The sequence below is a fragment of the Onychostoma macrolepis genome, chromosome 05 (genome assembly GCF_012432095.1).
Source record: "Onychostoma macrolepis isolate SWU-2019 chromosome 05, ASM1243209v1, whole genome shotgun sequence".
Lineage (NCBI taxonomy): Eukaryota > Metazoa > Chordata > Actinopteri > Cypriniformes > Cyprinidae > Onychostoma > Onychostoma macrolepis.
In genome coordinates this window covers 34,468,493-34,486,519 of record NC_081159.1, presented here as the reverse complement: position 1 = coordinate 34,486,519, position 18,027 = coordinate 34,468,493, and the positions used below count along the sequence as shown (strand labels likewise).

The 18,027-nt window shown below is 35.5% G+C and overlaps 1 protein-coding gene across 20 annotated transcripts in view; it reads right to left on the bottom strand.

Moving 5' to 3' along the window:
• Positions 1-1,212: 1,212 nt before the first annotated feature.
• The window catches only part of ank1a (ankyrin 1, erythrocytic a), a 125,941-nt gene continuing 109,126 nt past the window's right edge, over positions 1,213-18,027 (bottom strand). For 12 of the 20 annotated variants that reach the window (XM_058776096.1, XM_058776095.1, XM_058776104.1 and 9 more), the window contains 4 exons: positions 14,137-14,220; positions 9,545-9,688; positions 7,689-7,786; positions 1,213-5,330 (listed from right to left, as the gene is read on the bottom strand). In XM_058776096.1, the coding sequence (XP_058632079.1) occupies positions 7,712-7,786; positions 9,545-9,688; positions 14,137-14,220 (303 nt within the window). In that variant the 3' untranslated portion in view covers positions 1,213-5,330; positions 7,689-7,711. Of the gene's footprint in view, positions 5,331-7,688; positions 7,787-9,184; positions 9,398-9,532; positions 9,689-14,136; positions 14,221-16,326; positions 17,006-18,027 lie in introns of those variants that run through there. The other 8 variants (XM_058776114.1, XM_058776100.1, XM_058776105.1 and 5 more) reach the window with 8 other exon arrangements.

Sequence of the window (18,027 nt, the reverse complement as noted above, 5' to 3'; positions counted from 1 at the left end):
TTACTCATTGTTCTTTAAATCTAAAATGTTTTTAAATTGAAAAGAAAGACCGATAGCTAGTAAAAACGGACATTTATAATGCTTGATGACATTGGTAGCTATACAGTTAAATTATTAAAGGAATTGTTCACCCCAAAAAAGGAAAATTGTCTGAAAAGGTCATCCAAGACATACATGAGTTTGTTTGTTCATCAGAACAGATTTTGAGAAATGTAGCATTACATCTCTTGCTCACCAATGGATCCTCTGCAGTGAATGGGTGCCGTCAGAATGAGAGTCCAAACAACTGATAAAAACACAATAATCCACACCACTCCAGTCCATCAATTAACATCTTATGAGGTGAAAAGCTGTCTTTATAAGAAAAAACTCCATCATTAAGACATTTTTAACTATGAACTGTTGCTTCCAGCTAAAATATGAGTCCTCTGTCCATAATATTGCTTTCTCCAGTGGAAAAAGTCATTTGATCTGAATCAGGAGAGAAAAGTACACAGTAGACACAGGCTATTAGATATGCGTAGTTCTAGACAGTGGGTGGATTTTGATGTGAGACGACAACATGGACTTTTTCACTGGAGGAAGCGTTATTATGGATTATGGACTGGTGTTTTGACCAGAAGTGACAGTTTATTGTTAATATAATGATGGATTTGTCAGCCTACAGATCCTCTCCACCAGGATGGGAGCTGTGAGAATAAGTGTACTAAATGCTGCTAAGAAGGAAAAGTATTTGAAGGGGTGGGTGTTATGTAGAGGTGTCGGGATCATCACATTATGTTTAGATGTCATTATTAGAGTTGGGTGGTCTGCAAGGTTGGTGCGCAATAAAGCTGCCGTCAGGCTTTGTGTCATGGGTAGCCCAGATGTGATCCTGTTAACACGTTTACTATGTCAAGTTGCTTCACTTAAAAGGGCTTCAGGATTATAAAAAAAAAAAAACTGCAACCAAGAGAAAACAAGCATTCAGCTGTTTGGACTCTCATTCTTGATGGCACCCATTCACTGCAGAGGATCCACTGGTGAGCAATTAATGCAATGCTACATTTCTTCAAATCTGTTCATATGAAGAAACAAACTCATCTACATCTTGGATGGCCTGAGGGTGAGTAAAATTTCAGAAGATTTTCATTTTTGGGTGAACTATTCTTTTAACGCAACATATTGCAACTACAAGAGAACAGTAAGTAAAAAAAAGGGTGACCACAAAAATCCATTTGTGAGTTTTTATTTCTTTATTAATTCTGTAAATGTATTTTCAGCTGGTGTACAGGGTTGAATATTTCTATATATTTATATAGACATTTAAAATCTTGTCTGATTCAAAGACCTATAGTAGCAATAAAAATAAATACATAAATAAAATGAACTTTAAAGAAGCACAATGCTTCTATATTCCCACAGGCACCCCCCTGAAGTCTTGTTTGCTAAGATGCTATAAGTACATCCATGACATTAAAGTATTCCCAAGTTCCCAAATAGCAGATCATAAATTCCCATTTGCAAGTGCAAAGCATTCTAATTAAATATAATTACATATACGTATTAAAAGATGTATTAAAAACATCTTTTCTGTGCAAGTGTGCATTTTGCATTCCTTTTTCATAAGTAATATGCTATTGCGTTTATATTGATTTCAAATCATTCAGTAGTAAATAGGAGTATAAATATTCTGTCATTTTGCAACAGTTCACATTTTTGCAAGAGGTTGGTTTAAACCATTTCTTAGACATCATACAATTGCATTGCTAATTTGTCCTATCCTTGCTGCCATACTGGAATGGACCGTCCCAAATACTTTACGCAGCCACTGTGATCTGTGCGGTTCAACTTTTGTTCAGGGAGGGACTCGAGGGAGGACCCATCTCACGCCAGCAGAGTGACTGCATTCATTTTTTTTTTTTACTAGAAATTCAACCTTAAGTGTTGGAAATCTCAAACCACAGAAATGAGAATACCTGAAACTTGAAGAAAAAAAAAGAAAAAAATAGGATATGAATAAAGAGCTTGTTGAATTTTATATCCAAGCTCAATAAAAATCTTTTAATAATCCATCTGTAGAATTGATGATTAAAAATATAAAATAATCCATTTTAATGGAAGACATGCATTTATTGTTTATGTCTTTATTATTAATGTGCATCCTTACATTATATGATTTAATGAACAACATTAAAAATGTTGAAAGTGATGCTTGAAAATGTAGATTTAGTCTTATTCATGTGACTTGAATGTGTTGCACAAATAACCACAATGCAGATTTAAATAACAATGCTACGGTATAACATAAAATGCTACAATAAGTGCCCTATATTTGGTATTAAGCTCTCATGTTATCAGAATCTGACATTTATTCCCATACATATGAGATGCTTGATTTGAGGTTTTTCAGATTATTTTGTGTCATCCTCTAAATTCACTGGATACTCTCAAAATGAAGTCTGTATGTTGTACTCAGATGCTACATAAATTGAGAAGTAAATAACTGATCTAAAGTTAGACTGTTGCATGGAGGCCATGCAGTCAGGGCATCAGTAAAGATGATGGCCTACCAGTGCTGCGGTGATCACTGTTTGCATAATATAATACAATGAAGAGAAGTGCATACAACTACAGCTGTACAACTGGTCTGGCTGTTGTTGCTAAAAACCTCCGCAAGAAAGATACAAGTGGTTGAATTGCTGGGAGAGAATAACCTAAATGCAGATTCAGAAAATCCACATTATATTTAGTTTGTGCATGTGTGTGTGCGTGTATGAAGTCAGCTCTGTTCTGCTGTGGGACAGTGAACAGTCTGATCACAGTGCTCAGTGGCTACGTGTCTTCATCAAGCTTAAGAGAGGCAAAGAATGTGTCTGGAGCGTTGCATGTGTGGAGTGCCTAAAAATGATTACACATCTAATCATATCAGTGAAAATGTTTGGCATCAAAAATGAAAACCAATACAGATTGTGTTGATTTCCCTAAAAAGAATATATAGTGCACACCATAAGTATTAGCATCATCTGTAACGGTGAAAAACAAACTGTTAACAAATGTTGTCTGTTATGCTGAAAAGATGAGAAAAAATCTAACCTTTCAGTAAAGTTAAAATATTATTAGTAGAAGTAGTAGTAAATGTTTCGCCAATATGTTTTGCAAATTTCGCAAAACAAGCAATCTAATTGTCATTAATTCTCATTTAGATTTATTTTTTAATATATATATATATATTGTACCAAAATTATCTAGAACGTTTGGAGCTCATGAGTTATATAAGGCAAACACATCAAAATATAAGCCTTATTTAGCACGGGGAGCAAACACAAAAACTTAAAAGGCAATATGTGGGGAATGTGTGGAAACATGACAAATGGATGCACTTGGTCACTAATTCAGATTCCACTGCAGTTGTCTATGTGTGTACAGTATGCTTGTATTGTGCTGATGACAATATTTATGCATAAAAGTATACTTTGGGATTAAGTTACAAATGGATATGGAATATAAGGGATTTAATATTGTGTAAGAGTATAAAAAGAGCTAAGGATCCTGAGGAAGACTCTCAAAACTGGACATACTTTCCCTTCAGAAAAGAGAAAACTGAATAGAAATCAATGGAAGGTGATAACTGCAGGGATGTCAATAATTGTGACATGTCTAGGAAAAACGATGTTTAAAAGTTAGTGAGTTTAATGCATTCAATTTGAATATATAGAACTGGTTTCACTCTCCTATAATGTCTTCTTGACAAGTGTAACAAGTAGGCCTGTTTTTAGCAATGTGACGTTATCAATAAAACAACACTTTACAACAAGGTTAATAACACATCAACTAACACTGAATAATTTGTTACAGTATTTATTCATCTTTAATAACATTAGTTAATAAAAATCCTGTTCATTGTTCATGTGAGCTCAAATCTGTTAAATATTATGAACAGATACAACTTTGATTTGAATAAAGTATTAGTAAATTGAAACGAACAGATTAATAAATACTTTAAAAGTAGTTTTCATTGTTAGTTCATGTTAACTAATATAGTAAATTATTATTAACAAATGGAACCTTATTGTAAAGTGTTACCAAAAATCTTTGCAACGTAATTTTTAGGTTTTTATTCATTAATAATATATGCTGAATTATTACCTACAAAACAAATCACAAGTTTAATTATGAATAATCTATTGCCAGCCTTTATCTACATTTTACCACTAATTTTACTTCAATGAAAGGTTAGACTTTTTAACTATCATTTATAACAAGAAAAATAAAAATTATTGCTTTTTTGGTTCTAAGGATTCAGAAGAAAGTCTTCCCACTAGTGGTTATTTGGAATAAAGCAAATGCTGAAGGTGGATAATGCAAATGTTAATATAACGCTTATAAGCTCCTCTGTGCATATCGAGTTATTAAGAGGAAGCTCAGGGTTCATATACACAGAGGTATGCAATGTATATAGAACAAAAACAAAAATCTTGCTGCAGCGCTGCAAACGTGTACATATAGAGCCCCACAGTGATTTTAAAATATGTCCAAAGTACTGTATCTCACTGAAAACATTTAAACTGCACAAATTGTAACCCTTGAGCCTAGTATATCTCAGGCAACACAGGACTTCACAGCTCATTTGCTACACAATTATACCTTTACGATGCACAAGACACGTACTATTGGACTGAACAAGAATTCAGGAGCAAGTATTGAGACAGCAGCATAATCATCGCATAGGTTATTGTCATTTTTTGGCTGTGGAAAAGAACACACGCACACGGAGAGTACATTCACATCATATTTGAGTGCATATGTATAATACCAGTACAAGAGGGTCAGACTCCTCCTGGTGGGAATCCTTTTCGGTAGTAGTGTGTTCTGGACTCGCTTGGAAGACTAAATTTCAGGAAACTCTTGCTGGATTTGACTAAAACTAGCTTTCATGTCCCATGTGCCCCCATACCACGATGTTAAGTGTATGCATCCATTTGGCCAAAGTCCTTCCCCCCCCCCACCATTTTACAGCCCTTGCAGTACGACAGTATTTTCTCACCTCATGATTGCTTGCAGTCAGTGCTGTATGTAAAGGCAGGCCATGCGACAGCACTTTCACATGCTGATATTGAGATTACAGGAAGCACTTCTCAAATGCTTGCTTTTTTTCATTGTTTGGTTTCATTTTATAAGAAATCATGCCTCTAGCCGCTAGTGTTTGTTTTGCTTGTTACAAAAAGTCCAAAAATCTCTTTTCGTAGTTGATATCCATTGCCTATCGCCAGTGCTCTAGTTCAGTTTTCTTCTTTATTTGACGCCCATCATGTGTCAGTGAAGGATGGTTTGGGTGTAGGTGTCAAGTCCTAGGTTGGAAAAATAGAAAGGAAGGTTACAATGAATCTGCGATCTTACAAGAATCATGACATTCAGACCAAAATAGGAGCTTGACGTGGTCTATGTTTTGCAGTATGGTAGCTGGTCCAAGTTGGTCTACAAGCTCAAAACCAGATCTGCTATAGCTGGTAGTTCAACCAGATAGTTGCCATAAATGACCTTCCTATTTAAACTATACTTTTATATAAAAAAAAAAAAAATACAGCATGCTTTTATACAGGTCTGAATGACACCAAATACCAGTTAACAAAACTTGAAGAAATGTGTACAGGATCTTTGAAAATCTACAATAGGATAAAATTCCCAATAAGATAAAATATCTCAGCAGAACATCAAAATGATTTTTTAGAAAGTTAGGAAAAATGTGTGCTTTTAGTACTCTTATAATAAAGGTTCTTTATTGGTATCAATGATTCCATCCATGGCACCTCTGCAGGTTCCTACTAGAAAAAGGTTCTTTAGATTATTAAAATATTCTTCACACTAAGAAAGAAACTAGTTCTTTTAACAACTGTTCACTGACAGGCTCTTTGAGGAACCAGAAATTCTTTAATGGCACTGCTGTGAAAACCCATTTTGGAACCTTTATTTTCAAGAGTGTAGCAAGACATTATTCCAAAACCAATATAATTTTCATAAACATTATACAACATCCAACAAGAATCCAATTTTCTGTCATTTCAATTCTTCATAGAGGATTCTTATCAGATCCCATTAGGATTCCAAATTATGAGAGGATGGGAATAGGATCCTGTATACATTCCTTTATAGTTTTTTTTTTTTTTTTTGACCATAGGTAAAATACATAATCAAGAGTTATTCTGTAGCTAAAAGGGAGGGAGGGCAGACAAATGCTAACTGGACACTTTCATATATTAGTTTGAAATGGATAAGATGTCAGAGGAGTTTAGGAGTTAATGCAGTGAGGTGATCTGTGGGTTTTTAATAAAAGTACAACACTTATAGCATAACTGAGGGCACACTTTATACAAAATTAGTAGATGTATCTCTATGCCTAAATAGTTCATTTTTATTTATTAACCCTAGCCTTGCTCAATCAGCTGATTTAGGCCCCCATTGCTTTCACTGTTGAATAAACTATCAGAGACATTGTTCCATTCAAACGCACTTACTAGCTGTAAATAACCAAGTTATCAATATATTTCTGGAAAATAACTTCTATTATTAAAAATCCTTATACATTTACAAAGCTGTAATATTTGATGCCCTCAATACTGCTGGATTATTAAATACTATATTTTAGTTTTCTATATTTTGATTAATCTTAGAAGACATCTAAATTCAAACAACCTTAAACTAAAATACCTGGTTCATTCTCAGGAACGGTGCATTATGTCCCCATGAATTACTATTATTATAATAATAATAATAATAAATACAGAATGTAGTCAAATAATTTATTAAAATTGTTTAAAATATTATTTTATATCAGCGTATTAGTCAATTTATTAGTCAAATTCATCAAACCTTGCAATCTACCAAAATTCTTAAATTCTTCATTTAGTGAAATTATAATATTTTATATAAATAATTATAATAACTGATACTAAAAGAATTTATAGCTGTCTAAAGTATCTTTACCCGTTTAGAAGTTTATGGATTCCTGGTTTTAATGCACTACCATTCAAAAGTGTTTTTTTTTTTTTTTTATAAATTCAGCAATTATGTAATAATTTGATCAAGAGTGAGATTTATAATGTTACAAAAAACATTTAAATAATTGCTGTTAAAAAAATAAAAATAAAGTATCATAGCTTCCACAAAAATATGAAGCCGAACAACTGTTTTCAACATTGATAATCAGAAATGTTTCTTGAGCAGCACATCAGCATATTAGAAAGATTTCTGAAGCACCATGTGACACTGAAGACTGAATAACGATTCTGAAAATTCAGCTTTAACTTCACAGGAACAAATTACATTTTAAAATATATATAAAATGACATTTAATATTTTAAGTTTCACAAAATGACTGTTTTAGTATGCGTTTATCAATCAAATGCAGCCTTGGTGAGCTTAAGAGGCTTTCAAAAACATTAAAAATCATAAAACCCACAAACATTTGAACAGTAGTATAGTACTTTATGATTAGACTTAGTAATGATAAATAACTTGGCTCAAATTACATATTTAGGATTAAGGGTAATTGTTTAAGAATCTTACACTGAGAAACCCATATTTGTTGATCACTAATGGTGTCTATAATACTTAAGGCCTGAACTGGAAAAATATGATTTCCTGAAATCTGATTGAATCCCGTTGGTTAGCAGGATTACATTAGCACAAAGTGCAGCAATGTCCTGTACCTGCAGGGAGGAGTGAGGCAGACTCACTGCTTTACTCTCCGCAGACTCGCACATTTGACTATTTGAGCACCTCCCCTCTTCACATCCACAACATCCGGCTACGGTGGAGAGTAGGTGGGGCGGGAGAGGAGAGGAGCGGAGCAGTGGAGAGCAGCATCCAGGGGAGGACAGAGAAATGAAGGGACGGGAGCGTGAATGAGCAGAAACAAGGAGTAACGGAACAGATGGAGAGGGCAAAGTGAAAATTAGGTGACGTGTTAATGGAAAAGTTATCAAGTTCAATAAGCAGAACGTGCAATAACACACAAAACAAGAAGATAGCATGGAGAAGATAACAGAAGAGAGACACGGTTCAGGGGGAAATAAATAGGAGAGGATAAAGAGAACAGGAGAGAGAGAGAGAGAGAAAAAAGCAAATAGCATCAGAAAAGGCCAACACAGAAGGACGGGCACAGTCTGGGCAAAGTGAAGTTTAATTCAAGTCGAGCGTATACAGGGAAACTTGACATCAACCATAGAGAAACGAATGATAATGAACATCAAATGAAGTTATCAATGAGGGTTAACTGGGACGCCCATAAAGAGGAATCACATATGAACCAACCTGGTGATGTAATTTCCTCTACAAGGTCTACAAGACACAAGATATACAGTGCATAGTGCTTACTACACTGTAAAAAGTGGTAACCTGCAATAATTACCTTATAAAGATTTTTCTTATATTTCTGCCTTAAAATACTTTTGCTGGTATTAATGTATATACGTTGCTTTAGTGATGTTACACAATATGACTTCAATAAAACTGGTTATTTTTAGGTTACCATTTTTTCAGTGCATTTTAAAAATAATATGCGAGACAATATGCAGTATGAAACACAGGTAAATTTCATTTAAATAAATTAATTCAGCAAAATGTCTCATCACTTGTCAGTCAGATTAAATAAGGAGTAATGAAAAAGGATGTTAAATAAGGGTTGATGATTTTGGAAATTAATACTTCTGTATACCGCAAATTTGGGCAGATGTAATAGGTCAGTATTCCATGCACATAGATGTTTTGCATAATATACTGCAGAAATAGTAGTATGAGTAGAGTAGCATGGTAGAATATAGCATATTATATTCTCCGAAATGCAACATTCAGTGTTATTTTTTCTCCAAATAACACTGAGCATCATTAATCTTGGTTCTGACTGATTCCTCTTTTTGGAACGGAAAGAAATTCAGGAAATGAAAAAAGTGCCCAAAAGAAAGAATAATGATGCACTGGGGTGAAATTAAGCACTATAATCCAATGATATGATTACCAATAATGACCAATTCAAATCTGACTGGAGTGCCCCAAAGTGATACTAAGCCATCACTTTAAAAAAAAAAAAAAAAAATATATATATATATAAATAATATAAAGGACAATTATGATAAATAAGTCTAAAACTTCTAATATTAAGGACCATTTTTAATAAAATTTCTATACAAGCTTACTAGCTTCTCACATCATCCAGAGCATATTTTGTCCTCCCAACACTTTCAGGACCTTGGAACATGCTATTTTTTTCCATTCAAATGTCCTTTTCCTCAATAAGCTGAAGAACTCTCGTTGCATTTCTTAAAGGCGAAGTGTTTAATTTCCTTTAAAGGATTCATGGAGCATTCTTGCAGATACATTATCTCCAGGCTGCATTTATAGGCTGCATCTTCTATAAGATCTACAAAAAAACAAACAAAAAACAAAAACAAAAAAAAGAGACAAAACTTTGGTGTTTCCTGGTCTAAGCCTTCAAGCATCTATCAGTTTGCTTATTCTCCTTATTCTCAAACCACACTCTGTCAGCCCAGCGAACTCAAAAGCCCACCTTGCTGTCACGGCCCAGGACGGCATAGCTCATGAACTGTTCTCCATCAACGTCTGCCTCATTGATATCCTGCGGCAGCCCTTCTATGATGAGCTCCTGTCTCCCTTCCTCCCCTTTTCCTCTCCGGACCACCTTCCTCACAATCTATGTCACGGATGGGTGAGATCATTGAGAATCGGTGGATGAGCAGAAGGTGCATGAAAAGGAATGAAGGAGAGGAAATGAAGAGATGGGAAACAGTGTAAGAAACATGCAAAAGTAATGTCTTAGGATGTTTGACAGAAAGGAAACATGTTCTTTAAAGTTGCACTTAATGTAAAATTGCGCAAACCATCTATTTTAACTCCGGATATGCTGAAGCTCTCAAGAGCATCTCAACATAACAGTGCATTTCTTTGTCAATTATCATTAAATTACTGTTCGAAATGTTCGAAAATGTAGTGAGCTGCCTTGCTGTCTACTATCTTCGCAGACGCTGTCCTAACCCCATATGTTAGGCACATTTAGAGTGCTTTACATAGACAGTATCTCTTTCACTCAACATACATACACAGTGCCTTGCGAAAGTATACATACCCCTTCATTTATTTCACGTTTTGTTATGTTGCTGCCTTATGTTAAACTGCTTTAAATTACTTTTTTTTCCCCCACATCAATCTACGCTCCATACACCATAATGACAAAGCAAAAACACAACTTTGTAAATTTATTAAAAATAAAAAACTGAAATAAGTACATTGCATGAGTATTGAAACCCTTAACTCATTACTTAGCTGAAGCACCTTAACAGCCTCAAGTCTTTTTGGATATGATGCGACAAGCTTTGTACATCAGCATTTGGCAATTATCTGTCATTCTTCTCCTCGCCTCTTCACCTCTCAAGCTCTGTCAGGTTGGAGGGGGGCAGACGCACATTTTCAGGTTTCTGCAGAAATATTTGATTGGGTTCAATCCCAGGCTGTGGCTGGGCCACACAAGGACATTCACGGAGCTGTCGACAAGCCACTCTTGCTGTGTTTAGGTTCATTGTCCAGTCTGAGGTTCTGAATGCTCTGGACTAGGTTTTCATTAAGGCTATCTCAATATTTTGGTACATTGAGCTTTTCTTGTACTCTGATGAGTCCCTCAGTACCTGCCGCTAAAAAACAGCCCCACAGCATGAGGCAGCTACCACCACACTTTACTTTTGGATGGTACTCTGCGGGTGATGAGAAGTGCCTGGTTTCCTTCAAACATTATGCTTGGAATTGAAGTTCAGCAAACCAGAGAGTCTTGTTTCTCACAGTCTAAGGGTCCTTTAGGTGCTTTTTTGCAAATTTCAAGTGGGTTTTTGTGTGTCATCACGGAGGAGAAGATTGAGTCTGGCCACACCGGCATAAAGCCCAGATCGGTGGAGTGTTGCAGTGATGTTTGTCCTTCTGTAGGTTTCTCCTATCTGCATATATGATCATGAAGCTCAACTAGAGTGACCATCAGCTTCTTGGTCACCAGTCTAGACAAGGTCCTTCTCCATCAGTTGCTCAGTTTGGCCAGGAGGCCAGCTCTAGGAAGAGTTCTAGTTGTTAAAAACGTCTTCCATTATGGATAATGAAGGCTACATGATTCTGTGAACCTTCAATGAAGCAGATTTTTTTCTGAACTCTTCCCCAGATGTGTGGCTTGACGCAAACCTGTTTCTGAGCTCTACAGGCAGTTCTTTTGACCTCAGAGCTTGGTTTTTGCTCTGATATGCATTTTCAGCTGTTAGACCTTTTATTAAGATGTGTGAGCCATTCCAAATCATACCCATTCAATTGAATTTGCCACAGGTTAACTTCACTTGAAGTGTAGTAACATCTACAAGCAATATGAATGCTCCTGAGCTAAATTTCAACTGTCCCAGATAAGGGTTTGAATACTTATGCAATGGAATCATTTAAGTTTTGTATTTTTAATAAATTTGCAAAGATGTTAAGAAACTGTTTTTTGCTTTGCCATTATGGTGTGGTGTGTGTGGGAAAATAATTTAAAGCAATTTAACATAAGGCAGCACAAAACATGAAAAAATGAACTGGTATGAATACTTTCACAAGGCACTGTATATATATACACAGTGCCGTGAAAAGGGTTTTGCCCCCTTCTAGTTTTTAATTTTTTTTTGCATATTTGTCACACTTAAAAGATTCAGATCATAAAATAAATTTTAATATTACACAAAGATAACCTGAGTAAATACAAAATGCAGTTTTTAAATAATGATTTCATTTATTAAGGGAAAAAAGCTGTCCAAACCTGCCTGGCCCTACGGGAAATAGTAATTGCCCCCTAAATCTAAAAACTGGTTGCGTCACCCTTGGCAGCAAAACTGCAATCAAGCGTTTGCGATAACTGGCAATGAGTCTTTCACATCGCTGTGGAGTAATTTTGTCCCACTCTTCTTTGCAGAATTATTTTAATTCAGCCACATTGGAGGGTTTGAGAGCATGAATTGACTGTTTAAGGTCACGCCACAGCATCTCAATTGGATTCAAGTCTGGACTTTGACTTGGCCACTCCAAAACCTTAATTTTGTTTTTCTTGTGCCATTCAGAGGTGGACTTGCTGGTGTGTTTGGGATCATTGTCCTGCTGCAGAACCCAAGTGAGCTTGAGGTCACAAACTGATGGCCGGACATTCTCCTTCAGGATTTTCTGATAGAGTGCAGAATTCATGGTTCCATCAATTATGGCAAGTCATCCAGGTCCCGAAACTGCAAAGCAGCCCCAGACCATCACACTAACACCACCATGTTTGACTGCTGGTATGATGTTCTTTTTATGAAATGCTGTGTTGGTTTTACGCCAAATGTAACGGGACACACACCTTCCAAAAAGTTCAACTTTTGGTCGCATCAGTCCACAATCTGCCCAAAAGTCTTGGGGATAATCAATATATTTTTTGGCAAATGTGAGACGAGCCTTTGTGTTCTTTTTGGTCAGCAATGGATTTTGCCTTGGAACTCTCCCATGGATGCCGTTTTTGTCCAGTCTCTTTCTTATTGTTGAATCATGAATCGGTTCTTTTATGACCTCCTGGATGAATCGTTGTTGCGCTCTTGGAGTAATTTTGGTAGGCCAGCAACTCCTGGGAGGTTCACCACTGTTCCAAGTTTTCTCCATTTGTGGATAATGGCTCTGACTGTGGTTCGCTGGAGTCCCAAAGCCTTAGAAATGGCTTTATAACCCTTTCCAGACTGATACATGTAAACTATTTTGTTTCTCATCTGTTCTTGAATTTCTTTACATCGCGGCATGGTGTGTTGCTCTTTAAACATGCTTCACTTTATCAGACAGGTTCTATTTAAGTGATTTCCTGATTCAACAGGTCTGGCTGTAATCAGGCTTGGGTTTGGCTAGTGAAATTTAACTCCGCTTTCTAAAATAATGTGGTTAATCACAGTTCTTTCATGATTTAACAGGAGGGGGCAATTAATTTTTCACGTAGGGCCAGGTAAGTTTGGACAGCTTTTTTCCCTTAATAAATGAAATCATCATTTAAAAACAACATTTTGATATTTACATGAAATATCTTTGTATAATATAAAAATTTGTTTGATGATCTGAATCTTTTAAGTGTGACAAATAAGCAAGAAAAAAAAAAAAAACAGGAAGGGGGCAAAAATCTTTTTACGGCACTGTATATACAGTATGTGCCCAACCTTAGAATCTTAAAGGCCTAAATATTTTTGAGTGCACCCTAATAAGCATAAGAATACATAGTAGACACAATTATTGGGTATAATAAGCAATTTCATTATTTTTTTTTAAATTAGTAAAGTTCACTACTCAAATAAGAACATAGACCCCTTTATCTTTTTTAGGGTTCTTAGACGCAAAAGTCGTCATAGTTGGGTAAGAAGTTTAAATGGAAATGGTGAACTAACGACCTAACTAATTACCTAACTAAATATCCATGGTGGTCAGAAGAAAGAAAGATGTCACATTTACAGCCTAGGAAGTTGAGTAGGTCTTGTTTTTAAAATTTGTTACAAGATATTCACAAAAGAAAGAAAGAAAGTGATTAATACATGTAATACTGTAATATGACACAAAGTATGGTGTATATATGAATTTTTGTTAAAAGTAAAAACATAATCCGAGAGCCCTTGTACTTCATCACAAATATCTTAATTTGTGTTCCAAACATGAACGAAGGTCTTACAGGTTTGGAACGACACGACGGCGAGTAATTTATGAAAGTATTTTCATTTTTGAGTGAACTATCCCTTTTAATAACTGCAAACGGTCTGTGAAAAGGGTCAATTCCTAGTTTCTCTCTGTGCCATCTTGGGTGGACTTCTTTCACATTTTTACATTTGTCATAATGTATTCTGGGATTGTCTTCTCCGAGAACGATACATGAGATGCTTCCTTAGAATTTAGTCTAAATGAGGTAGCCTACTTTTTGGCACAGCAGCTACCTGAAATGCTGTCTACGTGGGCAGCTCATTAGGTTTTGAAACGGAGCAACAAACCCAACCATGTTCATTTGCGCAGCTTAACAAAATGATTGTTGAGATGCATTTGAAATGGATTTGGAATGGTAAATGAAAAAAGCAGGATGAGACTGCTGACCTTTTTGGTGACGATGTTGCCATGCTCATCTGTAAATTGCTCCTCGCTCACTTGCTCTCCCGGAAGATCCTCTGCCTCATCACCCTAGGTGAGATATGACAACAGCAACTTAAAAAAGCGACATGGTCTATTGTGTGCTTCACGCACTCTTCGATTTGATATGCTCGCAATCGTCCTGTCTATAGTCAATAATGGTGATGATCCGCGATCATGCAAAACTAAGACTTTGATGCAGAGGCTAATGTATCTATCATGAGTAGGATACATCTCCGTTTACCAGTGTTTCCAGCTGGTATTGTGAATTTGTGATGCAGGGTGGTAGAAATGCCACAATTTAATGATTAAATGCAGAAAACAAAAATGTGAAAAATTATTTAAAATTAGTCATTAAGTTTTACATTCATTATATTTACTAGGACATCTACAAAGTATTGTACCTTTTTTCAATATATATCAGAGTATTTTTAACTTTACTATATTCCAAAGCATAATATTGTACTTTTTACTCCCTTACATTTCATTAAAAAAAATATCGTTCCTTATGTCAAACTGAAGAAACAGACACCCACTCCCAGATGTGATCATGATATCTATTCTTTTCAGGTTCGAAAATCACCATGAATGATTCATTTTACAAAACTGATCTGATTGCAGCGGTTGATGATATAAATCAATAACATTCTTCCTAAACCGTTAACATATTTTGCCCCATGTTATATCTGTTTTTTATTGTCACCGCACATTTTGTTTTTCTTCATTTTAAAATAGTATATTTTATTTTCACTTGTTTGCACACTTGCACAATAACTTAAGTAGATATTATAAAATATTGAAGTTTAATATTTTGACAATGTATGTTTTGGTAATAAAATGTATTTATTGCAAATTTGCAGATCAATACTTGTGTGTCTTCCACTAATCTTCCTTATTAAATTTAAATAAATATATAAAATAAACAAATATTGTTCATCAATCAGTATTTTTTACTTTTAATTCTTAAGTACATGTAAAATCGAGTACTTTTGTACTTTTACTAAAGTTAAATTAAAAAATTAGAACGTATATTTTTTTTAAAGGTCATATTATGTCAGGGTAGCTGTACTTTTACACAAGTACTTGATTTATGTACTTTGTCCACCACTGAAATTATCTAAATTGACATGAGTAATACATTTAAAAAAAAAATAATCTTTTGACAAATAAGAGGCTATTGCATTTTAAAACGTTTCCGACCTTTATAGACAGGTTTGAAAGGATACAATACTCCACAATATATGTGACCCTGGACCACAAAACCAGTCTTAAGTTGCTGGGGTATATTTGTAGCAATAGCCAAAAATACATTGTATGGGTCAAAATGATCGATTTTTCTTTTATGCCAAAAATCATTAGGATATTAAGTAAAGATCATGTTCCATGAAGAAATTTTGTAAATTTCTTACCGTAAATGTATCAAAACTTAATTTTTGGTTAGTAAAATGTATTGCTAGGAACTTCATTTGGACAACTTTAAAGGTGATTTTGTCAATATTTAGATTTTTTTGCACCCTCAGATTCCAGATTTTCAAATAGTTGTATCTCAGCCAAATATTGTCCGATCCTAACAAACCATGCATCAACGGAAAGCTTATTTATTCAGCTTTCAGATGATGTATACATATTCTGAAAAATTTACACTTAAGACTTCAAGAAACATTTAAAAAGCATGTCATGTCCTTCAGGAGGTCAGCAAACAGGAAAGGTTGGCAATCTCTTAGATCTTGTATAAATATCTAACCTATAAAACAGTTGATGTAAAAAAAGCATAAGAATGTGTATGAGGAATGCAGGAATGCAACATGTGCCAATGACCAGACTAACTCAAATACAGAGACTCAAATACAGAGCTTGTAACATCCAGTGCTCAGTTAATATTCATCCTAATGTTCTATAAGAACAATCTCACATTTCACTCACACCGAACCAACTATAGCTGTTCACTGTACTACTGTTCTTACAGGCCACTGGCATTTCATGCTTGTTTGCAGAAGTGCACTCAAACGAGGTCAAATGAAACAAACCAGCCGCCGAAGTGTCACTGTAATCCCCTAGCTTTACAACCTACTACAGCTGAAGTCTCTGCTATTTCTCTTTTATGGCACTGTCTTTAAGAAATATCCCAGATTATATATCAACAACATTCGTCGGTACCTTCAGTATAACTCTGCGGCGCACAACTCGAGTGGTGACGTTTTCCTCTTCATCAGTCACACCTTCATTCTCACCCAACTCACGATCCAGCTGAGTGTGAATGTAGGCCAGCACTGATCGGACAGAGCTGCTGGCGATATGCAAGACGTTTTGGCAGCTGATGACCATGAAGGCCAACAGCACGAAGCTGAACAGCAGCTCAGTCACCAGTGCCCACATAGTGTGGCAGTCGCTCTCCCACAAGCACTCAGAAACACGCTCCAACAGCGAGGTGAGGTCCAGAGATTTGGGGAAGGATGTAATCTTCCCCTAGTTTCCGTCTTCCACTCGGTCCACAGCTTTCATTTAAAGAAAGCAGGCAATTCTTAATCTGAGCCTATTCCTTCCTCTGTCATTTCCACATTCAGCTGTGTTGGGAATGTGGTTGGCTTTAGCTTCCTTTTTTGACTGCACTCTCTCTCTCGCCCTCTCTCTCTCAGCCTTCCAAAAACATCTCCCTTCTGTCTAGTGTCTGATTGCACATGTGATCTATATGCTTTAAATACCCACAATGTGAGGACAACTCTCTTGTTGTGGCTCCTAGTTTGTGAGTGAACAAACAGCTGCTAACATTTCAACAACAGCATTTTCACACCAGGTGCCTCCTTTGGTTTACATGTGGTATTATACACAGTTAAACTAAGCAGACATATGCATTAACTACAGACACAATAGAACCTTTCGTCAGAATGCTTATGTCAGATTACTTTCAAGTTTCATGTTAATTATTAAAAACAAAGACCTTTTTTTCCTCAGATGTGCACTACTGTTCAGGGGACAGTAAGATTTTTTAATGTTTTTGAAAGAGGTCTCTTATGACTGCATTTTTGATGAAAAATACAGTAAAAACAGTAATATTGTTGAAAACAGTTGTGCAGCTTCATAATATTTTTGGAAACTGTGATCCATTTTGTCAGGATCGATAGAAAGTACAAAAGAACAGCATTTATTTAAAAGTCTTTTGTAGCATTATAAATGTTTTTACTGTCACTTTCACATCAAGTTAATGTGTCGGTGCTGAATAAAAGTATTATTATTAAAAATAAATAATAATAAAAAAAGTTACTGACTCTAAAATATTGAACAGTAGTGTACATTGTAAGTGCATTTTTCATGCAAATGATAAAAAGTCAGTTATATTCCTTTATCATTTAAGCACAATTTTCACAGCTAAAAAAAGCACACTATATATCTTTGAGAAACCATTGTAGTTTATGACCTTACTGTCCATGCTTTCCAAATCCAAATATAACATTCCTCCCCCCACTAGCCAGTGCAGCAGGAGCAGCCCTTTGGATGACACAAGGAGACAAGATCTGTTTTTAGAAACCAATGGGTTGTGTCCTTCTAGGGGCTGGCTGTACTGTATGTGTGTGTGTACGCATGTACACCAGGTATTCCCTATGTTATGTCCTCACTAGGATCATAATACCAGTCATTTTTGACTTTGTGTGGACATTTTTTTGGTCCCCACAAGGAAACACCAAGCTTATAAATCTCATACAGAAGTTTTTTGAAAATCTAAAATAGCAGAAAGTTGTGTGTGAGGGGTAGGTTTAGGATAAATAAATACAGTCTGTACAGTGTAAAAACCATTATGCCTGAGGGATGGCTCTATAAAACATGAAAACCTGTGTGTGTGCACGTGTGCATATTGCACCA